Here is a 12,962-nt window from a genome sequence, read left to right on the forward strand (position 1 = left end):
TACACTGCTAGAGCAGCATAATGCAGCCAGCACAAGCTTAAATGAAAATCAGGCCCCAGAGGTCTTTTCTCCCTGCAGTGCAGACTTACAGCTCCCATTACACATTTGCATTAAGGGCTGCAACCTTCCATAAAATACACTCACAAACTTAAAACACATTAGAGACTAGCTAGACTAGGCACATAAGAGGGGGCTTCTGCAGAGAATATTTGTCCTCAAGTATGACATAATAAAAATTTATAGGGATGAAGGACTGCAAGGGACCACCAATGTCACAGGGACTGAAATCTCAAGTGGGAAGGGAGGGGTGTCCTGCAACAAAGGGGGCCACAGCAAAAGTCTCTTCCACACCCTTTTGGAAAGAACATGATTTATTTATTAGCCTTAGTAAACAGGCAGGAAAGAGAGTGGGATTACCTGAACCAGGCTTTTCTGTATCTTCTGCAGGGTTTTGCTTCTCTTACTTTGTACCAGGCCTCATTGTTCATACAATGGTAAAGTGACTTGAGATGTGACACCAAGTTATAACTGAAGGCTACATGGGCATACGTGGCAAACAATGGAGGATCTGCTCCGTATTTTATAATATAACCAATAATAGGACAGAGGAAAGAATAACGGGCAACAAATGTACAAATCTGCTACTAATAGGACCTGTCTTTAATGCATGCTTTAACTGAGGCTGCTTGGTTAGACCCCGGCACTGTTCATCAGCCTCTCCCTCTGCAGATCCAAAGGCACACCTGGCACACTCAAGATGGCTGATGCAGGAAGACCTGACTGTCTGCCTGACCCTGGGCACAGGGTATTGCTGCAGAGCACTGCAGGATACAGGGTGATGGGTCCACGTGGCAGGTAGAGACAGGCTTGGGTCTGTGCTGAAGACCACCATTAATTTATCTGCTGCCTTTCAGAGCTTCCTTGAAGCCAGTGGGTGAGCACAGGCTTGCAGCCAAGCAGTTTGGATGTGTGTTGAGTTGGAGTCAAGTGTGCCAGCCTGCCCCCAAAATACAGACTTACAACAAGCAAAGCAGTACTTGTGCTGCTGCCTTTCTCTTCTTTTCTTGCTCCATCTTCCTCAGCTTTTACTCATTGTGTCATAAGTCAAGATCTGTTACTCCTCTGGGCAGAGGGTGTTTTATAAAAAACTGGCATGGCTGTGGATGGTCCAGAAACATTTCTGTTTTGGGTGGGAGTCATGAGTCAGTTTGCTGGGCAGTGGCACACCAGTGAAATGAAGAATTCTGGCCTTGCTGCAGGCTGACAACATTCGCTGTTTTACAAAAAAATCACTTCTCTGAAAGTTTCCTGGTGGCACAGGGTACGTAATGACAAACATAGCCATGGCAACATCCAAAATGATGAATACAATGCAACAGAAACCTCTACAAAGATTTAAAGCGGTTTTGCATGGCTGTGGTTTAAAGTTGGAGCTGGGAGGACACTGCAGACAAAAGCACACCTTTGTAGCTGTGTGAGGGACCAAGTGCTCACATCCCCATGCTGTGGGCAGGCGAGCGGGGCAGTGGCGCACAGCCGAGAGCCAGGCTCTCACACACAGCTGTGGGCACTGGGGCGAGCTGACTCCATGCCTAAGGCTGACACCAGTGACAGCATCCGCCTGCTTACCTGGTATCTGTCCGAGTGATGGATGTCATCTGAGGAGTGGGGTGATGCTGTCGGAGAATCTCCTTCCCGCTTGATTGAGGCTGACAACAAAATTGACTGCAAGAGAAAGGAGAAATTCATGTTGCGAGCATTGCCAAGCTCTCTGCCCCTTGCTAAGCGGTCCTCAAAGCTGTGGACAGCATCTGCCAGGCTGTGGGTCTGTGCTCGGATGGACCGGTGGGCTGTGGGGCTGGCTCTGCTCTTCCTATGGAACCCTGCCCCATGAGGGGACCTGGCTGCAGGGTCTAGCAAAGTGCAAATGCATCAGGAAACAAAGGGAAGGTCATTTTGTCCCCAGGTCTGGTGGCTGGGGGCAGAATGAGTCCCTGCTGGAAATGATGGTGAGGACCACACCAGAAATTCACATGGTAAAGCGAAGACGTGCTGATGTGGAGCGATGCTTACTTGCCCTCATCCACCCCTCTAAGTGCCACTAAATCTCTCAATAGCTTTGTAAACTGCACTAAAGCTCTCAGCACCTTTGCAGCGCAACTATCTCTTCCTTGTGTAATGATGCTATTTATTTTAATAAGTAGCACAGAAAAAAAGGGCCTTTTAGAAGGTTAAAAAGATCAGTGATATTTGAGACCTAAGAAATCACTGATAAACTTCAAGTCAATAGTAGGTAAGTCTAAATTCTACACACAGTGAACTCTAGCGGGAAAATTACTGCAGGAGTTTGACAGCATTTGAAAAAAATGTACACTGAGTTGCCAGTGAACTTTATTATTAGAAGAATTTGAGGGAAAAATGCAATGTAAAATTCTAATTTAAAATATAAATTAACTAAACTAAGCTAAATATAGCCCAATACATTGTGAAAAACATACACTGGAAATGCAGCTCTCCAGATGTTTGTTTCTGAGAATCAGCTGGCAAGATTCGACAATAAATGACTGCTCAGAGATGTGTATGTTTGCGAAGGGAAGTGTAGATATCATCTGAATTGGACAGGTCAAGTGTGGTGACAACATTATTAAAAAGCATAATACCTTGGAGAAAGGCAAGTATTCCAGAAACATTTGCCTCTGGGCTGAAATGAAACGTGAAAAAATGTGCATTTTTTGGAAAGATATGAGCAAGTGGAAAAATGACTCAGCATACAAATTGGTTCAGTCAGCAGGATGCGATCCCCCAGGCTCGGACAGCTCTCCCAGCAATAAAAGCACAGCAGCATGTTTGATGTGGACACAGAGGGAGGACAAGCTTGGGATGAAGGTGGAGGAGAAGGATTTGGGATGCTGGGTTCAGCCCCTTGGGCATGAGCTGCCAGCCGTGCCAGGAGGGCAAGAGCCACATCCCTGTCTGCACCGCAGGTCTCTGCCCTAAAGCATGGCTCTACCAGCCGTGCAGAGATGTGATGTCCTGAAAGGGGTCACAGGGGAATTACCTGCTGGGGTGCTCAGTTTCCTCCCCAGGCACAGCTCCTCCTCCCCATCAGGCTGAGCTGAGGGCTGTGCTGACCACATTTCGGGGCTGGCATGCTCCTCAGCTCAGCCTGTTGGGGGTCCCAGGTGCTGGGAGGGTCAGTGGGAGCCTTAGGGGCCAGAGGCACCCAGTGAGGGCTGCCCCAAGAGACCAGTCTCTGCTTCCCAGGGGAGAGATGGGCAGAGCAGGGTGGCTCTCTGGCCTTATGTGTTGGCTGAACCCAACTGGTGGTGGGTTTTGGTGAGCAGCTCATTGATTTCTGGAGAAGCCCTCTCATAACCATGTGAAGCCACCAGGAGAATTTCTGCAAAGTGCAGACCCCAAGCTCCTGCTGTTGTTTGGTTTATTTTCTAAACGGAGAATGAGGACTATTTTTGAAGAGGCAGGATTGCACATGTCCTATAAAACAGAGGCATGGGGCTCAAAGCCTTCAGGTGTGATTCAGAACACCAGTCCTGATTGCAGCAGTGTTAATGCCCTTCCCCTCCTCTAATAAGCCAAGCACTCTGGAGCTGGGAGGGTTAAATCCGTTTTGTCTTCCAATGTATTCTGGAGAAGGGGAAAAAATACCCATCTCCCCATTCCTTGGCGACAGACAGACAAACCCTCCCCGCCTCCAGCTCCCCCCTCAGCTTCTGGTAGCTCTAATCCAATATTATTATGTGAAAAATGGTTGGGCTAGCTATGGAGACAGTAAATTAAACGTTATGTATTAGTTTTTAGCGTGTGGTCCCGGGAAGAATGCCGGCCCCATTTATTCCACAAACCTCCTGAGCACCATGGCGATGACCTCTGGAAAAACGAAGGGCTAAACTAATCCCAAAGATGTCAATCTCGAGGCCTCTTCTACATACACTTGCAGTTTAGATTAATAAACTGTCTATTTTTAAATTGTGTGCAAGCACTTCAATTCTAAATACCTCGCCGGCATGTTAAACACAGCGTTAGAGATGCCAAGTCACACTTCCCCTTCACTCTTAGGAAACTTGACTTCATTTGTTTTTCTCATTTCTGTGCGCTGTGCCACACTTTGCCTTTCAGGCAGCTGTGGGGGCAGGCAGGAATGCAGGCTCAGGGGCTAAGGGGTTAGGAAAGGCACTTACCATCAGGGTGACTTTAATTTCTGCATTAGGCCAGCCTCTCTGCCATGAGATACAATACTCATGTCAATCTGCCAATTTTGGCCTCTTTTTTCCAAAATTGTTGTGTTGGAGCCATTTCCCAATGGCTAAGCAGCGAGGATGCATGGCTTCAGCATGCCAAGCCAAGGATTTGCTGCCCCCTGCACCCACACTGCTCGCTCCCACCCGGGTACTGGCAAGCAAGGAAGGGGCAGCGATACGATTCCCATCCCTCTCTTGACTGGCATCTGGGAAGATGCTGAAGAGGGAAAAGGCAGCTTTACACATGCCCTCCCAGTCCTTGTGCACGCCCAAGCTGCAGGGAAGACCCAAATTCTGGCATTCCACCCCAAAAACGTGGCGCTGGGTGCTTTCTGTATGGCTGTGGGGAGATGCTTCCTATCTCAGGGACCAGCTGCTTTGGCATGGTGGGAACAAGCCTTGATGCTGAGATGTCCCTTTTACCCTTGGGGAAAGGCCACCAGCCAGCTCATGCCTGCCTGGTTGACAGTTCAGCCCAGCTCCCCTTCAGGGTGTGTCTGAGCGGGGCTATCAGGGCAAGAGCACCTCCTCCCTCCTCGGTCCCCCTCCTCTGGCAAACCACGGCTCCCAGCATCAAAGATGGAGCAAGGGTCTTGTGCAAGCGGCCGTGCAGCCTCATATTTCTCCCTCCCCTTTAAATCATCTCTCCATTGGGTAAAGGCACTCTCTGCGGAGGTTATAAACCCTGAGAGGATCAGCCTGAGCATTACACCTGGGGCAAGCTAAATAAAAAAAGGTCACCAGCGCTTTTTAAACATGGACAAAAAAGCAGTAAAATGTGTTTGGAAAAAAAAATCTGGCATTAAATCATGACTTTTTGCCTGGCTTGCCTCATTAAAAGTGGCCTTTTGGAAGGTAAAATTATCATTGTAAGTGATAAGATCTTTAAGAAAATAATTCACGGCTTCTTCACCCTTTAATATGATAGCCGCCACCGGCTAATTTTTTTCTTAATGGCAACGAGGCCATCAATCTTGTCCGAGCCCTGTACTCCCTCCTTTCTCCTGCCCCTCCTGCCGTGCTGGGCAGCCATGGCCCTGCTCGGTGCTTCCTTCCTACCCCTTGGAGTCCAACTGTGCCATGCCAAAGGGAAGAGACGTATCTGGATGTATGGCTTTACCCGCCTGTGTCCATGGATCCGGGCTCTCCCTGGGGTTGTGGCACTGCAGGAAGCAGAGGACACGTAAGCCTTGCTCACACTGCAAGGTTCGCATCCTGGTAGCTCCTGACGCCCTCCACGGACTGTGCAATTCTGCAGAGCTGGGCTGCAGCGTCTGCAAATGTTTCAGCAGTCTCATTCCAATTAGCAACAACATAGAGTTTACGTATATAAATACACAAGCCGGTTCAGCATGGATGGAGTGTGCATCGTGCAGCCGGTGTGCCAGCTGCTGTGATCCCAGCCCGTCGCTCTCCAGACCTGCTCCTCCCTGCTCGGGCAGAGGAGCCACATACAGCTCCGAGGCGATGCCGGCAAGGGCACGTGTGCCAACACGCCGCCGGCTCCCGACCCACGGGCGCTCGAGGCGCAGGCCCGGGGCAGCACGAGGGGAGGGGACGGGTGTCAGGGTGCAGCTGTCGGTCCGAGGAAATGGATGGAAATTGCCAGCATGCACCGCCCCCAGCCCTAAGCGCTGCCTTTCGCCGGCAGCCGGGGCAGGTGTCAGCGCTGGGAGAGCCCAGCCAGTGCCGCTGACATTCTGCTGCCTCTCAAGGCCAGTCATTTTAGAGTATTAAAGTGCTGGACTCCTGCTTTCTGATAGCCCTGGAAAAACACAGGGAGTCTATTTTTCTTAAACAATCCATCACAGCTGCTGTCAGCAGAACAAATACCCTAACCCCGCTTTTTATGTATCTATATGGCCTTTTTTTATTTTTTTTTATTTTGGCACAAAGTGTTCCCTGCTTGATGCATTCAGCTTTAACTCTGCCGTCTAAATAGGTACTTATCACTTAACATGGAGGTGATGGCTTGACATGTTTTCTGTCTCCTGCCCTCCCCTCCACGGTAGGGAAGCCGTCAAAGTGTTGCTAATAGCTATTATCACTTGGGAACTGTAACCCGAAAGCAATGAGTGATACCAGGCCTTGCTGCGATTTTCCCCCTTAACTCTGCTAGCCATTTTTTTATGTTATTGCTGGAGGATCCCTGACACAAAAATGCTACTATTAGAACTGAGTTTCCTAGAAGCTTTTGGAGGGTCCACATTTGCTCCTGGGAAAGTTAGAGGTAAAATTATCTGGTGGCTTTTAGCTGGCAGAGATAAAGGTGGGATGGAGCTGGGGATGAAAGGCTTAAATGTGAGAAGTGTGTGAACAGTGGACAGAAAGAATAGTATCAGCAGCTTCTGGCCTTCGCTGAAAGATTCCAGTGGTCCGCAAGCAGAATAAGCTTACAGAAATGTGAGCTACTGATTTATTTCTGTGCATGTTACAGTCACACCTGGGATTGTAATCGAGCTCTGGGTCCTCCTGGGCAAGACACCAGCTACATGGTGGGGAAAGGGGCCCCTTCCAGCAGAACTGCCCATCGGCGCACTGGGGATGGAGGGGGAAAGAGGTCTGGCCAAGGTCTGCCAGGGTCTGCCAGCCTGTCCGGCTCCCCTCTGTGACCACATCCCTCCCTGCTCCTCCTGCTCGACGCAGTGTTTTCCCCCAGACTAATGGGAGGGCACAGCTGTTTGGCCCAAGGGGAGCAAGGGGCTTTGTTTGTTCATGGGGTAATTTGTTTTATGGAATAAAACCTGGCAGAGATTTTTTTTGGAGTGGCTCTGGTATTCATCACCCCAAACTGGCAAGGAGTGCAGCCAGCCAACACTCATCGTACGTAATTTCCCCTCCTTCGCATATCTGTGGGCTGTTCTCGTGTCCCCAGCTTGGCCACGGCTTTGCCATAATACTCAGATTTAGCTTTTTAATCTTTCCTTGTAAATCACAGTTACAGAGGGAGGGGGCACAGATACGGTGAGTGACTTCTCCAACCCCTGCAGTGAGTCAGTGACACAAGAGAAGGAGTTAAAACCCCAGGGCCCTGACACCCGTCCCCTGCTCCTACCACCAGACATGATACGGAGAAGTTAAATGATTGTGCTAGAAATTTCATCTCGAGCGAGGCAGCTGGGAAGGGCTTAATACAGACATTCTGTCAAGGTTTAAGGCTCCAAATCTTGCTTGCTTCAAAGCTCTTTTTCCTTGGAGGGCTTTAGTGGTCAAATTTCCCTCTAGACGCTGTAATTCTCTCTCAAACTGCTCGGTGAAGCTGTAAAATCACGGGGGTGGGTGGGGGAATCAAAGGGCTCTGGCACTGTGGCTCGGTTCCCAACTCTACGGGAGGTCTCGGAGCAGCGCGCTGGCTGCCTGCCTGTGGGCACCCTCCGAGGACCTGGGTGCAAACCTAAACAAACTGGCTGCAAGCATCTGCTGGGTGCGCAAGATGGATTTTGTTCCTGGCCGCTCACACCAGTGTTTGTTTGCAGCAAGAGCCAGCGCATGGGCTGGAGTGTTAGCGGGAAGGGCAATTTGCAGTCATGTATTAGGAAGCAGCAGCAGAAAATGAATGCTGAACCCACTGTGAGAGCTGGGATGCTTTATGTAGCCCAGCCTCTTCCCCTTCAGTGGTCAGTACCAGCACTTTCACAGGGGATATAAGTTCACCTGTCAGGTGACAGGTAACAGGCTGCAGCTAATGCCCTGAAATTTAGGTGTTGAGATCTCTCTGAGCAGAGATGATATCCCATGTAGATGATAGCCCGTGGAGGGAGAGCTGCAAGGACCTGGGGATGCTGATTCCCAGAGTTACTGCCGGCTACTCAAGGAAGAGTGGGAACAGTTGGACTTATGCTGCTCATACACCTCACCAACATGGGTTCAGTCCAACATGTGCTCCTCTCCTTCACAACCTCTTGCAAGAGGCAGCCAAGGCAAGAGGGAAAAGACAAGGGGAGAGTGTGAAGCCCAGGGGAACTGCACGCTGCTGACGGCTATGTACAGACTCCTGAGCAGCCATGAGCCTGGCTGGAGCCTGCGGTGTTGTCTGTATGCCTCTGCAAGACATCCCTGCTGCCTGGTCTGCCTGAGACACAGCCTCTGGCCATGCTGGGGAGTGCTGCAGAGAAGCTCTGGGCTCACAGAGATCTGGGGCATGGCTGGCTTGCACATACCTTCAAAAAGTGTCCTGCCGAGTTACTTTAGTGTTGGGCTTCCCCATGGTGACCCAGGATGACAGTGAAAGGTTAGTGAGCAACCACAGTGGTGAATGGGACCATGGAGCTGCAGTCTCTAGCTCAGCAAGAGCAAGGACATCCTCCATCCCTTCTCATGGGCGTGAAGCAACTGTTCCCACTGACACTGAAACTTCTGCTTGGTAAAGAATTTCTTTTTCCACCTCTCCTCTTCCTCCTGGTGTCTCACCAAGCCCATCTTGCTGTCACTAGCTTTCCTAAGTAAGTGGCAGTCAGCGTTGGATAGAAATCTCATCCTGAGGCTCACTATGCAGGTTTGGCAGCTGCTTGTCCAAGTGGCTCATCCACACTGGCATGGCATGATTGATTGGTCTTGGTTTCTCACAGAAAGAAAAGGAGGATGCTGAATGCTGTGGAGCTATGTGGTGCTGAGTGCTGCCCTCCTCCTTAGTGCTGCCTTCTCAGAGAGGGAGTCCAGGCACCAAACAGACATGTTGGCCAGAGCCCCCCAGCTCGCAGCCCTTGCCTGCCTCTGTCAGCTCCAATAATGGAAGAATCTGATACAATAATCCTGCATTCATCACATCTCATGCTGAGTGATTGGATTTTCTTTGACATATTGCCATGAAAATTGGCCCAGTGCAGTGAGTGACAGCTCTTCAGGGGCAGGAGAGCAGCGAGTGAGGAACATGTGTTTACATCTGGGCTTTTATTGCCAGGAGGGACGATTGCTGGGGCAACTGTGGGGAAGGGATGGGAGCAGAGCCAGGAGACAGAGCACGGGGGGGGGGTGGGGGGTGGGGGGTGGGGGTGGGGGGTGTAGGGGGGGGGGCGTTAAATCCCCTGCCCCCAACTGCACCTTGGGAAGAGCCTCAGGCCAGCACAGAAACAGTGATGATAGTGATACTCTATGCAAAGTTCCTAAATGAGTCCTAAAGCCACTGGTGACCAGAAAAGTAACATGGCTACCCTGCACCCCACCCCAGTTCCCGTGTCCCTGGGTGGAACCAGCTTGCCCCTGCCCATGCTGCCAGGGGATGCTCCTGAGGGATGGGAAGGTGAAGCCGCTTTCTCCTGCTGCTGAGCTGCTGGAGCTGCTGGCCCTTTTGCTGGCACCAGGAGAAGGACTGGCCAGGAAATATTGCGGTAGTCCCCATGGTGCACGCAACCCCTTCAACCGGTGCCCAGGGTGGGAAGTGGGACACGGCACAGGTCCCAGCTCTTCCCAGGTGGTGCCTGCCAGTCCTCCAGTGATGCCTGGGTGCCTGGGCATGGGCTGCAAGCCCACCCTGGGGGTCTGTCCTCCATCCCTCTGCTTGGGACCCCTGTTAAGGGTGGCCCAGAGGGCCAGCTTTGTCCCCAGAAGGACTTTCTCAGAGGGACTTCACATCCTGATGGGCTATTCCCATCCTGTGTTGCAAACACTCAGTGGGCACAAAGGGAAAGAGCAGCCTTTGTCTCCCCACCACCTTCCTCCTCAACCTGCCTGGTTACAAAGGGGCCTTTAATACCAAGCTCAGGTGAAGGTGATAGTGCTGTGCCTTCCCATGCCACACAGGACTTGTCTCCCAGCAAAAGCCACCTAGAAATAATGAATCCTCCTGGGCTGAGAGGCTTTCAAGCTCTCTGAGAAGGGAATGAAAGATTTCCTGATTTCACCCTCTCCCTCCCTGCTCTCCTGGCTTCTTGAAGTTAATGTTCTTAGCCCCAGACGTGACGGGCAAAGGGAAAAGATCCATGTGGTGACAGGGGACGATTGATCTCTTTTACATAGAACGACGCTCCAGTCCCAGTTTAATCCCCTCGCTCAAGGCAAATGGGATTCTTTGTCAATGGAAACTTCAAAAGCCCAGCCCTGCCGCGAGATGGACCTTCTTCTTTATCTGGTCTCTGTCAGTCACTCGCTACGTTTCCCTCCAAACAGCTAATCTGTCTTCCTAGCCGTCCTTCCCCCTCACAGGCGATGTGTTTGGGACTGTTGAGTTATCTACGCTCAGACCTGATGAGAAGGGAAACGGAAGCTTACAGAGTCCAGCTGCTTTCATTTTTGGGTGCCTTTTCCAACTCCTTTGAGACATCCCAAGGCAGCCTCATGCTCCGTGGATTATCAGTGGTGTGTGGGTTTGGGGATTGCTTTCTGCTCTGCTTGTCTTTTATGGGAGAAATAGCCAGGTCTCCACTCTCCTCCCAGTCTCCCCTGAGACAGGGCATGGGAGACAGGGATAGTCATGCAGGAGACTGGAATGCCAAAGGTATGGAGCACTATGGGGTGTCACTGCAATCTGTATTTTCCCTTGGAGGGTTTGGGAAACTGTTGGGTTGACCTGGGAGGTGTCCCTGCTGGGAACTTGGGTCAGCACAGTGGCTCCCTGGCCTCTCTTGGTGGGGCAGACAGGGTGTTGATGTGCTTGGCAAGACACGCATCCTCAAGGGGAAAACTTAGAGCTGAAATTTCAGTCTCTGTTTCTGACATCACATGCCAAAAATGACCCAAAGCTTCCAGAAGAAAAAGGGAGAGATGCCCTGCGCTTCCCTGGGAGCCAGGAACCTCTCTGGCTTGGACTGTGTCACCAGAAGTATAGGAGAGCCTGGACCACTTGCCTTTGCCCGCCTTGGGAGCACAGTGTGGTTTTCAGAGGCTGTGCAATGCCCAGCTGCCCTGCAGTGCTTCCTGCCAGCCACTTGCCTGCCCAAGCTCTGGTCCTTCCCACCGCCATTATCATATGAAGTCCAGCTAACAGTAATACTAATTAGTAATGATGCCCTTTACAGTGATGCCATGATGCTCTGTGCATTTAGTATTTTTGCATTCTGAGCCAAGGGGGTGGGAGGTGGGTCCTGGGGAGGGGGATGCAGTTGAGACGGGGTCTTTTAGTGATTTGGGCTCCTCCTCGGGTGTGCTTCGCTCCCCTGAGACAGTCCCGCTCCCCTTTTCCAAAGCTGGCATATGGCTCTGGCTCCAGGAGCTCCCGTACATGATTTCCCAGACTGAGCTCAGCCTGCGTGTGATCAGCTCTCATTAGCTGTCATTAGACACAATCTGGAGTCCCGAAGCCCGCTGGGTCCTTCAGCTCCATGGTCCCTCGGCTGCATGGGGAATGAGAGAGCCCTGTGAGGGGACTTGGCTGCTCCAGCCCAGCGGGTGAATGGGAGCAGCAGCTTCCCTCAGTGCTGGCTGGCCCCCAAAGCATGGCCATCTTCCTGGGACACACCGAGTAGCAGGCTGGGAAGGTGAGGGGATGTAAAGCGCATCCCTCAGGGGAGAGGGAAAGTGTGCTGAGTTGTGCTCACTTACCTTCGGGGTGCCCGCTGCCATGGCATCCTTCAGGATGGAGCTCTTGCTGCCAAGAGAGAAGAGAATGAGGTCAGAGTCACAAAACTGCTGTGGTGGGCAAGGGGGGAAGCGCTCTGAGAGATCTCACAAGGTCAAATAGCAAAGTACATGGCTCCCCTTCCCGGACCAAGGAAAGCCTCCTCACCCTGACTGGAGGGGCATGGAAAGGAGGACAGTGCCAACTGTTTCTCCGCTGGAATAAAATGACCCTATGAGTGGAACCCCCCAAACCCAGACACACGATGCAGAGTCAAATCCCCTCTCCCTCTCCTCGGGGGCTTGCACAGGTCTTCTCCCAGACCTGGGGAAAAGTGGGGAGCAAGTCTGTGGGAGCACAGGTGAGGTGAGCTGAGGTGGTGAGCCCTGTGTAGGGTCAGGCCCAATAAAAAAAAAGAGGGAAGGAAGAAGAAGATTAAATTGGCATAAGAGCAAGGGAAAGAAGATCCCCTCATCTCCAGCCGCGCTGTGGAGGCAGCAGCTCTGCCGGAGGCTGGAGTGATTTGTTAATTCAGCTTGTTCCCCATTTAGCAGGGAAGGAGGTCCCCGCCACGGTGCTCCTCCTCGCCTGCCCTCACCAGCGGGAGATGCTATAGATTTAATAACACCTTCCCCCCTCCAGACAGGTTAAACTTGAAACAATTACATATCAAAGCCGACATGGCGGGGAGGCCTGCACTGTAATTTTTTGGTTATTAAAGTAATCTCTCTCATGTAAATTCTCCTGCTAACATGCTGCAAACAGCATTAGGAAATAAATTATTTCCCCATGATTCGATTTGTCAATGCAAAGCACCTGCAGCAGGCAAAAGGCTCTTGAAATATGTTGCCAAGCCCAGTGCCTGTGCTTGTAAGTGCATGCCGGTGGGGTGGCTGGCTCCCAGCTCCCCATAGCCCCGGGGAGATGATGGATGGGTGCGTGGAGGGGGGAGGTTAGCGGGGGGAGGCGGAGGTTGAGGAAGGGGGGGGGAATGGAATTGTGTTTAATAACAAAATTTGTATGCAAGCCTGCATCCCAGGCTAAGGATGAGTGATCGGCAGCCAGAAAGTATTAAAAAGCCTCGCTAAACAGATGCTGACAATAGAACAAGACATATCAAATCAGATCTACTTCAGAAACATTAATATACACACGCACACATGCTCGCCCGCGCGCGCGCGCCCGGCTCCGCACACCCGCGCTCCTTTCTT

General features: G+C 51.4%; 1 protein-coding gene across 5 annotated transcripts in view; it reads right to left on the minus strand.

Moving 5' to 3' along the window:
* RNF220 (ring finger protein 220) overlaps window positions 1-12,962 on the minus strand; it is a 232,839-nt gene that overhangs the window by 62,233 nt on the left and 157,644 nt on the right. For all 5 annotated transcript variants that reach the window (XM_074876208.1, XM_074876210.1, XM_074876212.1 and 2 more), the window contains 2 exons: window positions 11,736-11,781; window positions 1,630-1,725 (listed from right to left, as the gene is read on the minus strand). In XM_074876208.1, the coding sequence (XP_074732309.1) occupies window positions 1,630-1,725; window positions 11,736-11,781 (142 nt within the window). The remainder of the gene's footprint in view (window positions 1-1,629; window positions 1,726-11,735; window positions 11,782-12,962) is intronic.

This window comes from Strix uralensis, chromosome 8 (assembly GCF_047716275.1).
Source record: "Strix uralensis isolate ZFMK-TIS-50842 chromosome 8, bStrUra1, whole genome shotgun sequence".
Classification (NCBI taxonomy): Eukaryota; Metazoa; Chordata; class Aves; order Strigiformes; family Strigidae; genus Strix; species Strix uralensis.